The sequence below is a fragment of the Hypanus sabinus genome, chromosome 11 (genome assembly GCF_030144855.1).
Source record: "Hypanus sabinus isolate sHypSab1 chromosome 11, sHypSab1.hap1, whole genome shotgun sequence".
Taxonomy (NCBI): domain Eukaryota; kingdom Metazoa; phylum Chordata; class Chondrichthyes; order Myliobatiformes; family Dasyatidae; genus Hypanus; species Hypanus sabinus.
The window spans coordinates 4,213,001-4,231,286 of record NC_082716.1 but is presented as its reverse complement, the minus strand read 5'-3'; the positions used below and the strand labels follow the sequence as shown (position 1 = coordinate 4,231,286).

At 44.0% G+C, this 18,286-nt stretch overlaps 1 protein-coding gene across 1 annotated transcript in view; it reads right to left on the bottom strand.

The window, feature by feature from the left end:
* LOC132401662 (collagen alpha-1(XXIV) chain) overlaps nucleotides 1-18,286 on the bottom strand; it is a 511,504-nt gene that overhangs the window by 289,708 nt on the left and 203,510 nt on the right. The window contains exon 13 of the mRNA XM_059983704.1: nucleotides 1,404-1,457. Coding sequence (XP_059839687.1) covers nucleotides 1,404-1,457 — 54 coding nt within the window. The remainder of the gene's footprint in view (nucleotides 1-1,403; nucleotides 1,458-18,286) is intronic.

The following is an 18,286-nucleotide window of genomic DNA, read 5'->3' as shown; positions in this document are numbered from 1 at the left end:
ATCCGATTTTCCCTTCTCCTTCTCAAATTGTAGGTTAAAACATATCATATTATGGTCACTATCTCCTAATGGTTCCTTTACCTCGAGGTCCCTGATCAAATCCAGTTCATTGCGCAACACTAAATCTAAAATTGCCTTCTCCCTGGTAGGCTCCAGTACCAGCTGTTCTAAGAATCCATCTCGGGGGCACTCCACAAACTCCCTTTCTTGGGGTCCAGTACCATTCTGATTCTCCCAGTCTACCTGCATGTTGAAATCCCCCATGACAACTGTATCATTACCTTTGCGACATGCCAATTTTAACTCTTCATTCAACTTACACCCTACATCCAGACTGCTGTTTGGTGGCCTGTAGATAACTCCCATTAGGGTCTTTCTACCCTTAGAATTTCTCAGTTCTATCCATACTGACTCTACATCCAATTTCTATGTCCCCCCTCGCAAGGGACTGAATCTCATTCCTCACCAACGGAGCCAGTCAGTCTGTCCTTTCGATAAGATGTATATCCTTGAATATTTATTTCCCAGGCCTGTCCGCTTGAAGCCATGTCTCTGTTATTCCCACAACATCGTACTTGCCAATTTCTAACTGAGCCTCAAGCTCATCTACTCTATCTTATACTTCGTGCATTCATATATAATACTTTTAATTCGGTACTCCCCTCTCCTTTCATATCAATTCCTATTTCACTTGGCCATTCTACTCCATTGATTCTGTTATCCTTTTTAACTTTTCTTATTTTCACTTTCCCTTTAACTCCATCTTTATATTTCCAGTTCATCCCCCCCCCCCCCCACTACTTAGTTTAAACACATCCGTGTTGCAGTGGCAAACCTGTCTGCCAGAGTGCTGGTCCCCCGCCTATTAAGGTGAAACCCTTCCCTTTTGTACAATTCATCCCTACCCCAAAACAGATCCCAGTGGTCCAAGAATGTAAATCTTTGCTTCCTGCACCAATTCCTCAGCCACACATTCAGATCCATTATCTCCGTGTTCCTGCCCTCTCCAGCACGAGGAACACGGCTGATGCTGTAAAGCCATTGTGCTGAAGGCTACACTACTGTGCCACCCACGATAATCTGTTCAAATTACAAGCAGCATAATCACAGGATATTCAGTGAGAGAGGTATGTGAATGAGCAGAGGCTTGCTCTGGGCTTGGGAGGGCGAGCTGGGTTGAACAGAGGCAGAGATTTGTACAGGGCGTGACTGTGGCTCGCCCATCTTTAACACCAGCTCCTTCTTTTCTCTGGGTTTTGTTGTGCCTCAGGGGATGTTCATTGCAAGACCCACCCGAACGTCAGGTTCCTAACCTCGAGCAGATCTTTTGAAAGGCTCTCCTGAAAGACAGTGAGCTCTGATAGACAGCACAGAGAGCAAGATAGAGAGTAGATAAAACTTACTGTATTGCCATCGGATCCGGGAGATCCCCTTGGGCCGGATGGACCTGGATATCCCTGAAAAAAATGAACAAGGATATTTTGTGAAATATTCTCTAGGATCACTTCGAGACAAAGAAAATTGAAAAGGAACACCATTAAATAAACCACCCCACCAGCCTCCAGGTCCAACGTATAATTCTCCGTAACTTCCACCTCCAACGGGATCCCACTACCTAGCACATCTTTCCCTCCCCCCTCCTTTCTGCTTTCCGCAGGGATCGCTCCCTATGTGACTCCCTTGTCTACTTGTCCCCCCCATCCCTTCCCACCGATCTCCCTCCTGGCACTTATCCTTGTAAACGGAACAAGTGCTACACCTGCCCTTACACTTCCTCCCTCACCACCATTCAGGGTCCCGGACAGTCCTTCCAGGTGAGGCGACACTTCACCTGTGAGTCGGCTGGTGTGGTATACTGCGTCCGGTGCTCCCGGTGTGGCCTTTTATATATTGGTGAGACCCGACGCAGACTGGGAGACCGTTTTGCTGAACACCTATGCTCGGTCTGCCAGAAAAAGCAGGATCTCCCAGTGGCCACACATTTTAATTCCACGTCCCCTTCCCATTCTGATATGTCTATCCATGGCCTCCTCTACTGTCAAAATGAATCCAAACTCAGGTTGGAGGAACAACACCTTATATACCGTCTGGGACTGGATGGCATGAACACTGACTTCTCTAACTCCCGTTAATGCCCCTTCTCCCCTTCTTACCCCATCCCTGACATATTTAGTTTTTTTTCTCTCTCTCTCTGCCCATCAGTCTGCCTGTTCTCCATCTCCCTCTGGTGCTCCCCCCTCCCCCTTTCTTTCTCCCGAAGCCTCCCGTCCCTTGATCCTTTCCCTTCTCCAGCCCTGTATCACTTTTGTCAATCACCTTTCCAGCTCTTAGCTTCATCCCACCCCCTCTGGTCTTCTCCTATCATTTCGCATTTCCCCCTCCCCCAACTACTTTCAAATCTCTTAGTATCTCTCCTTTCAGTTAGACCTGACGAAGGGTCTTGGCCCGAAACGTCGACAGTGCTTCTCCTTATAGATGCTGCCTGGCCTGCTGTGTTCCACCAGCATTTTGTGTGTGTTGTTTGAATTTCCAGCATCTGCAGATTTCCTTGTGTTTGACCATTAAATAAAACCTGCATTAAGCAATACTTAAACTATCAGTCTCCATAACACACTGGGAACACCATGCACAGTTCCAGTCTCCATATCACACTGGGAACACCGTGCACAGTTCCGGTCTCTGTATCACACTGGGAACACCGTGCACAGTTCCGGTCTTTGTATTACGCTCCCTGTGAGGAGTCTGTATGTTCTCTGACTACATGGGTTTACACAATCTGCTTCGATTTCCTCCCACATTCCAAAGAGGTATGGTTAGAGTTAGTGAGTTGTGGACATGTATGGTGAAACTTGTGGGCTGCCCCCAGCACATCCTTGGATTGTGTTGGCTGTTGATGCATATTATGTATTTCACTGTATGTTGTAATGTTTCAATGTAAATGTGACAAATAAAACTAATTTTGACCTGGATTTTATTTTGAGCAACACTGCAAAACAGGCCTTTCCAGCAATCCATCTATTTAACCCCAGCCTAATCACAGGACAAAATGGTTGTTGTGATGCGTCTAATGCGGTAAAGTAGTGAGTAGTGCTTGCCGCTCTCAATTTCAGCTTCCACCACTGGCTAGCAGTATGGCAAAAGGGAGAGCTGAGTGTGTAAGTATCTCTTTGCCAGTATGTAACCTCTCCGACAGCGAGCCTCATGTAGTGCCTCCTTGCAGGCGACACACGGAAACTGAACTCCTTTCGGACTCAGGCTGAACTACAGAGGACGAGGAGGAAGTCTGGGCCCTGCACAGGTAGCACGCAGGCCCAACAGCGTGTGGACATGCCCTTGTGCTCGTGAACCAGATCCCCAGCTATGGGTAAATTGCCCCACTGCCTTGTGAGCAGCCTCAGGAGAGGTGAAGGCTACAGGAGTAAACCCGGACAGCAAATCCGGAGTGGAGCCCCTAAGGCACCGGAATGTTATTGAACATCCTTCCGGCAGCTCCTGCAGCCAAGCTGGTGCCAAACAATTTGCTTCGTCGGCTTTCCTTTGGTCTATATTGGTGAGGCCGAGAGAAAGATCTTGATGCCTGGGCATCTCAGGATCTCCATATCTTCCTCGCAGGCTTGTGATGATGGTCATCACCCATTGGCCTTCACGACAGATGTCAGCCACCACAATTACAGGACAATTTACCATGACCAATTAACCCACCGAGCGGCCCATTGCTGGACTGTGAGGGGAAAGACACTCATACATGGGAAGGATGAACACAGGACACTGAATTGGACATTACAGTGTTGCGTTAAGCACTACGCTGTCTTGGTACCCGAGTCTTTGAGTAACACAGCAGCTGATGCAATCCATTACTGGCCTCTGTTAAAAGTAGACAACATGGTATCTAATATATCCTTGTGTCCACCCAGGCAGGCAGGGTACAGTCGACCACTCCTAGGAATCAGACTGATTAGAACCTGTGCGTTCTGCTGGTATCCGTGCCGAGGGAACGCGGGTGACGGAGGTGGAATCGGGCTGTGAGTGATGCCAGATCTGGGTTTCTGGTCTGTACGCAATACTTTACCTGGACTTAAATGGCTTCCCTTGCAACCAGCCCTCCCTGCTCTTGCCCTTCAGCCCATTGAACCAGGACTGACCTACTCTCACCCATTGACACCAATACGACACTGATCCCATTTCATTCTCCCCACATTCTCATCAACTTCCCCCAGATTACACCCTCACACACACACTGGGGATAATATACAGTGGGAAATTAAATCACTGACCTTCTATGCCCTGCCCATCTAAATATTTCTCAGTAATGGTGACAGTATCAGACCTCACCACCCCTCTTGCAGTGGGCTCCAGGTATTAACCACTCATTGTCAAGATTAAGACCCCTCAGAATGCTTTTAAGCTCTGTTGGATTAGACCATAAACCATAAGACCTTAAGGCACAGGAGAAGAATTAGGCTTTTTGGCCTGTTAAATCTGCTCCACTATTCCATCATGGCTGATCCTTTTTTACCCCTCCTAAGGACTCATCTACCTTTAGGCCTTTCAGCTTTTTGAACACCTTCTCCCTTGTAATAGTACCTGCACCCACTTCTCTTCCCTCACACCCTTCAATACCTGGCACACTGCTAGTGTCTTCCACAGTGAAGACTGATGCAAAATACTCATTTAGTTCATCTGCCATCTCTTTGCCGCCATTATTATTTCTCCGGCCTCATTTCTAGTGGTCCGAGATCCACTCTCATCTCTCTTTTGTTTTTTATATACTTGAAAAGCTTTTTCTATCCACCTTGATATTGTTTGCTACCTTGCTTTCATATTTCATCTTTCCACTTCTAATGATTCTACTAGTTGCTCCTTGTAGTATTTTAAAGGCTTCTCAAACCTCTGTCTTCACACTAATTTTTGCTTTGTTGTATGCTCTCACTTTTGCTTTGACTTCCCTTGTCAACCATTGAGTCTTTAAGTATTTCTTCAGTTTTGGAATCCTGCACTTTCCTCATTTTTTTCCCAGAAACTCACACCATTGCTGCTCTACCATCATCCCTGCAAGCATCTCCTTCCAATGAACTTTGGCCAACTCCTCTCTCATACCACTGTAATTTCCCTTACTCCACTGAAATACTGCTACATCAGACTTTATTCTCTCCCTATCAAATATCAAGTTGAACACAATCATACTGTGATCACTGCCTTAGGGGTTCTTTTACCTTAAGCTCCCTAATCACCTCCCATAACACCCAATCCAGTATAGCTGATCCCCTGGTAGGCTCAACAACAAACTGCTCTAAAAAGCCATCTCATAGGTATTCCACAAACTCACTCTCTTGAGATCCATTGCCAACTTAAGCTTACCAATCAACCTCCAAGTTGAAATCTTCCACAACTATTATAACATTGCCCTTTTGACACACCTTTTCTATTTCCTGTTGTAATCTGTGTTCAACATCCCAGCTACTGTTGGGAGGCCTGTGTATAACTGTCATCACTTTTACCCTTGGAGTTTCTTAATTCAACCCATAAGCATTCAACACCTTCCAATCCTATGTCACATCTTTCTACTGATTTGATATCATTCTTTACCAATAGAGCCACATCACCCCCTCTGCCGACCATCCTACCCCTCTAATACAATGTGTAACCTTGGACATTCAGCTCCCAACTACAACCAGCCTTCAGCTATGATTCAGTGATGGCCAAAACATCATACCTGACCATCTGTAATAGTGCAATAAGATCATCCATCTTATTTCTTATACTCCGTGCATTGAGATATATATACTTTCAGAACCCTAAGGTGTGGCTCATCTGGTCTGGGTGATTTAGTTCTTTCAGGTTTTTGAGTTCTGAAGGTCCAAATATACAACATCTACTACTTCCCCTTTATCTATCCAAGGTGTAATCTCCTCAAAGAATTCCAGTTGGTTAGTCAGGCAAACCCCTGAGGAAATCGTGCTGACTTTGTCCTATCTTGTCCTACGTCACCAACTACTTCATAACCTCATCCTTAAAAATTGATTCCTACATCTTCCCAACCACTAAGGTCAGGCTAACTGGTCTATAATTTCCTTTCTGCTGCCTTCCTCCTTTCTTAAAGAGTGGAGTGACATTTGCAATTTTCCAATCCTCTGGCATCATGCCAGAGTCCAATGATCTTTGAAAGATCATTTCTAATGCTTCCACAACCTCTACCATTACCTCTTTCAGAACCCTAGGTTGCAGTTCATCTGGCCTGGGTGATTGATATACCCTTAGGTCTTTTAGCTTTTTGAGCATCTTCTCCCTTGTAATAATAACTGAACTCACTTCTCTTCTCTAACACCCTTCAACATCTAGCACACTGTTAATGTCTTCACAGTGAAGACTGATGCAAAATACTCATTTAGTTCATCTATCATCTCCTTGTCCACCATTATTATTTCTCAGGCCTCATTTCTAGTGGTTCTATATCCACTTTAATCTTTTTTTAAATTTTTTACTTACTTGAAAAAGCTTTTACTATCCACTTTGATATTGTTTGCCAGCTTGCTTTCATATTTCATCTTTTCCCTCTTTATGATTCTTCTAGTTGCTCTCTGCAGGTTTCTTAATGCTTTCCAATCCTCTGTCTTCCCACCAACTTTTGCTTTGTTGTATGCCCTCTGTTTTGCTTTTACATCAGCTTTGACTTCCCTTGTCAGCTACGGTTGTACTATTTTGCCATCTGAGTATTTCCTTGTTTTTGGAATACATCTATCCTGCACCTTTCTCATTTTTCCCAGAAACACACGCCATTGCTGCTCTGCTGTTGGCCCTGCCAGCAGCTCCTTCCAATTTACTTTGACCATCGCCTTTCTCTTACCAGTGTAATTTCCTTTATTCCACTGAAATACTGCTACATCAGACCTTACTATATCCCTATCAAGTTGAGCTCAGTCATATTGTGATCACTGGCTCCTAAGGGTCTTTTTTTACCTTATGCTCCCTAATCATCTCCAATTCATAACCTAACACCCAAACCAGTATTTCAGTTCCCTTTAGGGTCAACGACAAACTGCTCTAAAAAACCATCTCATCGGCATTAAACAAACTCACTCTCTTCATCCACTACCAACTTAATTTTCCCAATCGATCTGCTTGTTAAAATCTCCCATGACTCATAGCTTGCCCCTTTTACCCACCTTTTCTATTTCCCGTTGTAACCTGTGGTCCACATCCCAGCTGGTGTTGGGGGGCCTGTATATAACTGCCATCAGGGTCCTTTTACCCTTGCAGTTTCTTAACTCAACCCACAAGGATTCAACATCTTCTGAATCTATGTCATATCTCTTAGAGGACCCTATTATAACCACCTCTACCACTGTCGCTGGTAGTGCATTCCACACACCCACCACTCTGTGTGAAAAACTTACCTCTGACATCCCTCCGTACCTACTTGCAAGCACCTTAAAACTGTGTCCCCTCATGTTAGACATTCTGGGGAAAAGCCTCTGACTATCCACATGATTAATGTCTCTCATTATCTTGTACACCTCTATCAGGTCACCTCTCATCCTCCGTCGCTCCAAGGAGAAAAGGCTAAGTTCACTCAACCTATTCTCATAAGGCATGCTCCCCAATCCAGGCAACATCCTTGTAAATCTCCTCTGCATCCTTTTGATGGTTTCCACATCCTTCCTGTAATGAGGTGACCAGAACTGTAACCTTGGAAATTCAGCTCCAAATTATAAGAAAACTTCAGCCATGATTAAGTGAAGGTCATAACATCATACCTGATGATCTGTATTAGTGGATCAAGGTCATTCACCTTATTTCTTATACTCTGTGCATTGAGATATAACACTTTGATTACTGTATATGCTACCCTTTTTGATTCCACATCCCTAATGCACATTTGATTCATGGACTAGACTGTTTAATAGATATTTTCTTTGTAGCTTTACCAGCCTGTACTTTTTAAACTACCTATATATATATGTAACTGTTTAGTGTGTTTCCTAGTGGTCATAGTATGTAGCCTTCAACCTGAAGACTTGAATACTCCTTCAGGTATAAAAAGTCCATCGCCTTCCCCCCTCTATTCCTCACTTTGGCCTCTTACCTCTTCTCAGCTGCCTATCACCTCTCCTTGAGTCCCCTCCTCCTTCCCTTTCTCCTATGGTCCACTCTCCTCTCCTATCAGATTCCTTCTTCGCCAGCCTATCCTACCTATCCTACCCTCCTCGCTTCACCAATCACATTCTAGCTGTCCTCCGTCCCCTCAGTCCACCTTTTAATTTGGTCATCTTCCATTCCTTTCTAGTCCTGATGAAGGATTTTGATCTGAAATGTTAACCGTTTATTCATTTACATACATGTTCACTGTTGAGTTCCTCCAGCATTTTGTGTGTGTTGCTATATATGTGCAGTTATTCTGTGTGCCCCCTAGTAGTTACGTTTGTATCATTCTGGAAGTTTCTCTTGGTATTGCGTTATTTGAATAGGGGATATCTGATTGGTTGACTCTTTTCTGCAAATTTGAATGGAATGTTCCTCAACAATGGAGTATAAAAAGAGCTGACCACACAGCAACACCACCTTTTACTCTTTTTTGCTTCTCCTGTTGCTGTCAGTTTTTGGTTTTCTTTGTTCTATTAATACTCAATAAAATGATTATGAAGGAATAAGTTTTGTGCCTCTCTCCTGACTTCTTTAAGAATCTTGGATAAAAAAACATCAGTCAAACAACTCCATCCTCTCACCTATTGCTTACACCCTCTTGTTTTTATCTATCTGTATTATGTGTGCCTCTCATAACCTCACACACCTCTATCAAGACAGGGACAGTACAGTGACATGGAGCAGAGAGTGTTAGACAGATAAGACAATGGTCCATTATTAAATGGTCTGTTCAGCAGCTGGCCATTAGAGTAAGCAGGAAATTGCTTCTTTTCACATCAATGTCAGCGTTTCGGATGATGGAATTGATGGTTTTGTGGCCAAGTTTTCAGAGATACGTGGAAATAGGCGGAGGGGACGGTAGTGTTGAAGAAGCAGTGAGTTTGCAGAAGGAGTTTGACAGATTGAGAGAATGGGCAAAGAAGTGGAAAATGGAATACAGTGAGAGTATGTGAATACAGTGAATACAGTGAGAGAGTATGTGAGTACAGTGAATACAGTGAGAGAGTATGTGAATACAGTGAATACAGTGAGAGTATGTGAATACAGTGAGAGAGTATGTGGATACAGTGAGAGAGTATGTGGATACAGTGAATACGGTGAGTATGTGACTACAGTGAGAGAGTATGTGAATACTGTGAGAGAGTATGTGAATACAGTGAATACAGTGAGAGAGTATGTGAATATAGTGAATACAGTGAGAGAGTATGTGATGCTTGATCTTCTGTTGGGGAATGAGACAGGGCAGCTGACAGGGGAACACTTTGCATCCAGTCACCACAATGCCATTAGCTTCAAAGTAAGTTTTCAAAAAGATAGGTCTGGTCTGCAGGTTAAAATTCTACATTGGAGAAAGGTCAATCAGAAACTATCTGGCAGGTGTGGATTGGGACAGGCTGTTTACTGGCAAAGGTGTACTTGGTAAGTGGGAGGCCTTCAAAAATGAAACTTTGAGAGTATAAAGCTTGCATGTGCCTGTCAGAATAAAAGATAATATTTATAGGGAACATTGCTCTTCAAGAGATATTGAAGCCCTGGTTGAGGAGGTGCAGAGCAGGTAGGAACAAATGAGGTGCTCATTGAGTATAAAATATACCAGAGAACACTTAGGAAAGGAATCGGGAGGGGTGGGGGGTTTAAAAGAAGGCATGAAGTTGCCCTAGTCGACAAGGTGAATGGGAATCCTACAGATATGTTGAGAGCACATGGATTGCTGAGTCGTGGTGAGAAAGGAAAATGCAGTGTTAGCATTCATTTTGAGAGGACTAGAATATAAAAGCAAGGACATAATCCAGAGAATGTATATGGCATTGGTCAGATGGGATAGAGTGTTGGGAAATGTATGATAATGCATTTTGCTAAAAGGAAGAAGGACGATTCCAGGAATGAATGGGGTTAACATGTGAGGAGCGTTTGGCATCTTTGGGAATTTAGAAGAATGTGGGGGCGGGGGGGGGGGGGGATCTTATTGAAACCTACCGAATGTTGAAAGGACTAGATAGGGTGGATGTGAAGAGGATGTTTCCTACGGTGGGGGTATCCAGAACTAGAGTACACACCCTCAAAATTGAGGGGCGATCTTTTAGAACAGAGGTAAGGAGAAATTTATTTAGCCAGAGAGTGAATCTGTGGAATGCTCTGCCACAGACTGCGGTGAAGGCCAAGTCATTGGGTATATTTAAAGCAGAGATTGGTTTCTTGATTAGTCAGGGTTTCAAAGATTACAGGGAGCTGGCAGGAGAATGGAGTTGAGGAGGGTAATAAACGGTCATGATGGAATGGTGGACCAGACTCGATGGGCTGAGTGGCCTAATTAACAAGGGCTAGCAGCTTGAAAATTAAATCTACCTTGTTATGACCTTGCACCTTGTCTGCCAGTACTTTCTCTGTAGCTCTTACACTTTATTCTGCTCCCTGTTCTGTTTGCTGATGTGAGCATTGTGTTCAGTTCTGGTCGCCTCATTATAAGAAGGATGCAAAAGCTATAGAGACGGTGCAGAGGAGATGTACCAGATGCTGCTGGGATTAGAGTGCATGTTTTACGAGGATAGATTGAGTGAGGAGGGCTTTTCTCTTTAGAGGGAGGATGAGAAGTGACTTGATAGAGGTGTACATGATGGTAAGAAGCAAAGATTGCATGGACGGCCAGAGACTTTTTCCCAATATGGAAATGGCAAATACAGGGGTTCATAATTTTAAGCTGATTGAAGAAGGTATAGTGGGGACGTTAGAGGTACGTTTCTTACACAGAGTGTGGTGGGCACTTGGAAAACTCTGCTAGGGGTGGTGGCAGAGGCATACTTAGGGACATTTAAGAGACTCTTAGAGAGGCGCATTGTTCATAGAAACTTGGAGGGTGATGTGGTAAGGAAAGGTTAGATTGATTTTGCAGGTTAAAAGGATAGCACAACCTTGTGGGCCGAAGGGCCTTCAATGTGCTGTAATGTTCTATGTTCTAAAACTTGTTCTGCATGAACGGTTTGCAAAGCAAGGTACCTTGGTACATGTGACAACAATAAACCAACTTGAATTCCAGTCTGGCCCCACTATGACTGATCTGCCCCCAGGCCTCATCTCCACTTCTGTGTCAGTTCCCCGTTGCCCTTACTCACCAGATCTCTTCCTCCTCTTTAAATCCTTCTTTTCAAGCCAGTCCTGATGCGAGTACTCCACCCAGAAATCTGCCCCCACAGATGCTGACTGACCTGCTGAGCTCCTCCGCCTGTTTGCCTTTTGCTTTGTAGTTCACAACCCCATCCCCCCCCCCCCCCAGGGCAGACAGTCCAAGAGATTCACCACTCTCCATGAGACCATAAGGTATAGGAGCAGAAGCGGGCCATTCGGCCCATCAAGTCAATCATGGGCTGATCCAGTCATCTCCGCTCCCCTGCCTTCTCCCCACGCACTTTGATGCCCTGGTTAATCAAGAACATAGATTTATGCTGTATTATGGAAATCCTCTTGCATTTGTACAATTTGTACAATTGGAGGCCAATTCTCTGGATGTTTTCAAGAAGGAGCTAGATAGGTATCTTATGGATAGGGGAATCAAGGGATATGGGGACAAGGCAGGAACCAGGTATTGATAGTACTTGATCAGCCATGATCTCAAAATGGTGGTGCAGGCTCGAGGGGCCGAATGGTCTACTTCTGCACCTATTGTCTATTGTCTATTAATCTAAAGGGTAAAGTATAATGAACGGATCTATTTCTTTTAGAGCAATGAACCCTTAGCACTACGCATCGATCTGTTGTCTACGCATTGTTCTTTGTCCCTCGCTCTGATGTGAATAAACCAGCCAAAGCCACCTCCCACATGTGTGCTTTCGTTTAACTGAAATGCAGCTGTGCACAGACACAACAATGTGGTCTCAGCACATCGCAGAAACCAGCCTCCCCTCCATGAACTCTGTCTATACTTCCCACTGCACGAATAAGGCAGCCAGCATGATCGAAGACTCTGCTCACTCTGGACACTCGCCCTTCTCCCCTCTCCCATCAGGCAAAAGAGTCTGAAAGCACACTTCGCCATGCTCAGAGACAGATCCTGGCCTACTGTTATCAGACAATTGAGCTTGATCTCTCGTACAATGAGATGGACTCTTCACCTCACAATCTACCTTGATCTGATCTTGCATTTTATCACTTGCCCACACCACATTTCCTAACTGTCACACCTTATTCTGTATTGGTTCTGTTCTACCTCAACACACTGTGTCACGATCCGATCTGTATGAACAATATGCAAGACAAGGCTTTCTCTGTATCTCAGTAAATGTGATAATATTAAACCAATTCTAACCATTGTCCTTGTCTTCCACTACCCCACTACCTTGTCTGGCAGCTCATTCCATATAGCCTGGACTCCATGAAAAACCCTGCCCCGCAGGATCCTATTAAATCTCTCCCCTCTCACCTTACAGCACTCGCTGAGTTCATTCACTGGCGCTTAACTTGGAACAGTCTCAGAATCAGGTTTAATACCACCGGCGTATTCATGAAACATGCTGTTTTGCAGCAGCGGTACATTGCAATACATAATAATAAAAAATAAGAAATATATTTGAAAAAATAAACTAAGTAGGTGGTGTAGTGCAAAAAGAGAGCAAAAGAAGAAGTAATAGTGAGGTAGTTTAGAATGGTTCATCGTCCAACTAGAAAGCTGATGGCAGAGGGGAGCAGTCTGTCCCTGAAGCATTGAGTATGCATTTTCAGGCTCCTGTACCACCTCCTTGTTAGTAGCATGTCCTGGGTGACTGGGGTTCTTAATGATGGATGCCGCCTTTTGAAGCATCCCCTATCATCTCCTTATTAAAGGTTTCCTCCCTGTCGTCCTGGTATTTATCCCTCGAGGCACATCAGAGAGAGCCTGTGGGAGCCTGCAGTGTGCGGATCAGCTGCAGTCCCTTCAATCCAACTGTGACCTTCATTTGTAAGGACTTCAATGTTTACAAATCACACTGTAACGATTTAAATCTGGGTACGGTATTACAGGAATGTAAGCCTTTGTTATCTGAATAACCACATTAAAAATCTACAAACTGTATTTGGCCTGCATGAAAGCTTCCAAACAAAATGGGAGCTACACACACACACATCAGGTTCCTAATTTGCCCATTACCTCTTCAGCCTATTCCACCAATCACCTCATCCACCTATCACATCCCTCTCCCCACCCAGCAGCTTCCATGGTTCACTCTCTTCTCCTATCAGGTTCCTTCTTCTTTAGCACTTTTCCTCTCCACCTATCACTTCCCAGCTTCTTACTTCATCTCTCTCCCCTACCCCAACACCATCCTTCTCACCAATGTTCCCTCTAATTTGTAATGACCAGTGTGCGCAAAATCTTGGGCTGTGCAATTTTTTTTTCCCCAGTGACAACAACATATACACACTGGATTTTCAAGTGGAAGTAAACCTGAAGCTTTTTTAAGAATAATAAACTGCCAAGTTTGTTGTTCATTGTTTAAAAGAAATGAGGTAACTGTCAATAAGAACTTTGATTTCCCCTGGGTTGATCATTTTTGCTTTCGTTCATACGCACTCTCACAAAACATATGTAGCAGTCCTGAGGCGAGTAATGAAGGATTTTTCACCAGAGCTTTCGCACACCATCCATATGTGATTTCCTGCTAAATGATGCTTTAAAAAGTGAAGTTTCCAAATACTACTCTACTTCTTCTCACTTGTTAAGTTCTCCAGCAACTTCTGCGTGGCGACAATACACGTGGGTAATACCAGTTTCAGTATTGTACAAACATGAGGAAATCTGCAGATGCTGGAAATTCAAACAACAACACACACACCAGCATTTTGTGTGTTTCAGTATTGTACACAAGTCTCTCTGGCACATTCTTGACCTCATGAGATTTCAGTGTAGCAGTTTCATTAAGCCATTCTGTTTTAAATGAACTCGCTGTTCCTTTATGTTTCATACCCTTTGCTTCTTTGGAATTTGACATTGTGAATCAATAATTTCTTCAAAAAAACAGTATAAATAAACCAGTTCTAAAATCTGCAGACAAATCATCACAAACTCCACATTGTCGACACCATCAGCATCAGAAACCGAAAAAGGGAATGTGATTGTGTACGATCATGAAATATACGTAACGGGCCAACGAGGTAGAGGGTGACAACATTGCGTGCAGTTTAAATGCCTTCATGTGCTCGTAGCAAAAGATGTGATTGCACGCCTTAAAAGGAACATTGCAGCTCACTTATCACCTGCCAACTTGTACACCTTCCCCTCTCCCCACCTTCTTATTCTGGCATCTTCCCCCTTCCTTTTCAGTCCTGATGAAGGGTCTTGGTCCAAAACATCAACGGTTTATTCCCCTGCATAGTTGCTGCCTGACCTGCTGAGCTCCTCCAGCAGTTTGTGAATTCCTGACCATTTGCAGAATCGTGTGTGTTTAAAATGGGAACTGTAAATGATTTAATAATTTTGTTTGTTTTTGCTAAAGGGAATTCCACTGAATTTTACAGGTGTACTGTGAAGAGCATTCTGATTGGTTGTATCACCATCTGATAAGGAAGCTCCAGGACACAAGATTGGAAACAGCTGCAGAAAGTTGTAAACTCAGCCAGCTCCATCATGGGCACCAGCATCCCCAGCGACCAGAACACCTCAAAACGTGATGCAGCATCCATCACTAAAGACCCTTGCCATTCCGGACATGGCTTCTTCTCATTGCTACCATCGGGCTGGAGGTACAGGGACCTGAAGACACACAATCGATTACACAAGAATAGCTTCTTTCCCTCCGCCGTCAGATTTCCTGAACACTACCTCACTGTCTTGTAACACACGCAAAATGCTGGAGGAACTCAGCAGGCCAGGCAGCATCTATGGAAAGGAATAAACAGTCGATGGTTTTGGCCGTGACCCTTCAGCAGGTCACCATCTTGTTATCTTGCTGCACCACTTATTTATCTGTTATTCATTCTTATTGTAATTTATAGTAATTTTAGGAATTGCGTAAGGACATTGGCTTCCTGGACACATTCCGGGTGCTCAGGTAATCCAGCAGCATCAATGAGCTTTTGCGCTGTATGTGTGGTCCTGAGATCGCGAGAGTGATGCCGTCTGGAGCTATGCTCCTGGTAGGGTCACCCATGGCGGTAAGGTCGAGGGTGAGGACCCTAACGAAGATCAATCCAACCAAGACCTCAACGGTGGAACAGGCGGCGAAGTTACTTCGAACTCGACGGCTGTGCAGGCGGATGGAGGCTGCAATAAATCCATCAGCTCCAATCGTCATGGTTTCCATGCCGTTGGAATCAGTTGGTTGATTTGCAAAGTATCGTGTGCTTCTTGGAGTGCAACGTCAAGTACACGTTAAACAAATACACGCACAGGCATCTTCGCTCTGTGATAGATCAACGGAACAAAGACCATCATCCTCGACCTCGAGGGATCGCCACGACGACGACGATAAATTTACTGTGTTTTCTGAGGATTGTTGTTTTGTTCAGTGGTATACTTGTTTTGTTTAGCAGTAAATGTGTAAATGTGTTTTGTTTAGCAGTAAATGTGTATACGTGCTTTGTTTAGCAACATCCTGAAGAAGGCCCAGCAGCAGATGTACTTCCTGCGGCTCTTGAGGAAATATGGTCTGCCTCAGGAATTGCTGCTGCAGTTCTATACTGCAGTCATTGAGTCTGTCCTGTGCACCTCCATCACTGTGTGGTTTGGAGCCGCCACCAAGCAGGATAGAACCAGACTACAGCGCACAGTGAGGACTGCTGAGCGCATCATTGGAGCCTCCCTGCCCTCTATTGTGGACCTGTACTCTTCCAGGTTGAAGAAGAAGGCAGGGAACATCACAAAGGACTCCTTCCATCCTGCGCACAGACTGTTTGAACTGCTTCCGTCTGGTAGGTGCTTCAGATCCCTAATAGGCACTGGAGAAGTTTTTTCCCTACTGTGGTCACTTTGCTGAACAGTTAACTGCCGGTTAACTATCGGCTAACTATTACTTGGATTGCACTACTTGTATGTATAATCTATATTTTCATTTATATTTATCATTATTATTGTTATGAGCAGAGAGACAACATCTGCCGGAAGTAAATTCCTTGTATGTGCACAGGTACTGGGCGATTAAAGTCTGATTCTGATTCTGATTACACAAGACTAAATCCAGAATAACCTTGTCCCTGGTCGGCTCTCGTACAAGCTGTTCCAAGAATGCATCCTGTAGGCACTCTACAAACTCCCTACCCTGGGGTCCAGCACCAACCTGATTCTCCCAGTTCACCTGCATGTTGAAATCCCCCATAACTACTGCGACATTACCTTTGCCACATGCCAATGTTAACTCCCTATTCAACTTGCACCCAATATCCATGCTACTGTTTGGTGGCCTGTAACAGGTACTTGTTGATTAAAGTCTGATTCTGATTCTGATGTGTTTTGTTTAGCAGTAAATGTGTATACGTGCTTTGTTTAGCAACATATGTGTTTTGTTTAGTGGTAAATGTGTAAACGTGTTTTGTTTGGCGGTAAACATGTATACGTGTTTTGTTTAGCAGTAAATGTGTATACGTGCTTTGTTTAGCAACATATGTGTTTTGTTTAGTGGTAAATGTGTAAACGTGTTTTGTTTGGCGGTAAACATGTATACGTGTTTTGTTTAGCAGTAAATGTGTATATGTGCTTTGTTTAGCAACATATGTGTTTTGTTTAGTGGTAAATGTGTAAACGTGTTTTGTTTGGCGGTAAACATGTATACGTGTTTTGTTTAGCAGTAAATGTGTATACGTGCTTTGTTTAGCAACATATGTGTTTTGTTTAGTGGTAAATGTGTAAACGTGTTTTGTTTGGCGGTAAACATGTATACGTGTTTTGTTTAGCAGTAAATGTGTATACGTGCTTTGTTTAGCAACATATGTGTTTTGTTTAGTGGTAAATGTGTAAACGTGTTTTGTTTGGCGGTAAACATGTATACGTGTTTTGTTTAGCAGTAAATGTGTATATGTGCTTTGTTTAGCAACATATGTGTTTTGTTTAGTGGTAAATGTGTAAACGTGTTTTGTTTGGCGGTAAACATGTATACGTGTTTTGTTTAGCAGTAAATGTGTATATGTGCTTTGTTTAGCAACATATGTGTTTTGTTTAGTGGTAAATGTGTAAACGTGTTTTGTTTGGCAGTAAACGTGTATATGGTTAAATGACAATAAACCTGAACTGGTGCTTTATTTTATTTGTGGAGACACAGCAAGGAACAGGCCCCCTCCAGCCTACCAAGTGGTGCTGCTTAGCAATCCCTGATTTAATCCTAGCCTAATCACAAAACAATGACCAATTCATCTACTAACCGATATGTCTTTGGACTGCGGAAGGAAACTGGAGCACTGGGAGGAAACCTACATGCTCACAGGGAGAACATACAAATCCCTTACAGGCAGCAGTGGGAATTGAACCTGGGAACAACTGGAATCGCAAAGCATTGTGCTAACACTACTGCTGTAATTCACCGTGTCTTTGCTTGTCCGTTTGCTAAATTGTGGAATCCAGACTGCATGTACATATGACATGTACTGTATTAATTGCATGCTGCAATTTTGGGAATGTTCCAGAATAACTATATGAACAAGTTAACTGAAGAAGCCATTATCCCCGAAGGCTACTCTGTAAATTCATTAGCTCCCAGGTGCTCTTGTCATAAGTCATGGAACACATCACCTGAGTCGAGTACGCTGTTCTCCTGAAGGGTGGAGAAGGTCTGTGTGTGACACAGGCCTCGGCCGATCGGTGTCAGGGTCCAGTGGCATGGAATACAAACCGACTGCTGCAGCCTTCCTCCGTCTTCACTGCCGCTGTGACCATCTCCCACCAGCTCCTCATTGGAGGTCTTGGTTGGATCGCTCTTTCTCTGGAATCTCCACCTTCATCTCACTGCCTTGGGAGACCCTACCAGGAGCCAAATTCCTCTTGGGAATGTCAGGATTTCACAAGCCTCTCCCGGGTGTGATGCCGACCTTTTAGCCTGCTCTAAGATTGATCTTACCCCTCCCTCCTACATGGCTCTCCGGTTCGGTTCAAGGTTTCTGTGCTGAAGTTGTCTCTGTCATCCATCAGCCTATCTAAGATCCTCTTAAATCAGAATCAGGTTTGATATCACCGGCATATCCCCTCCAG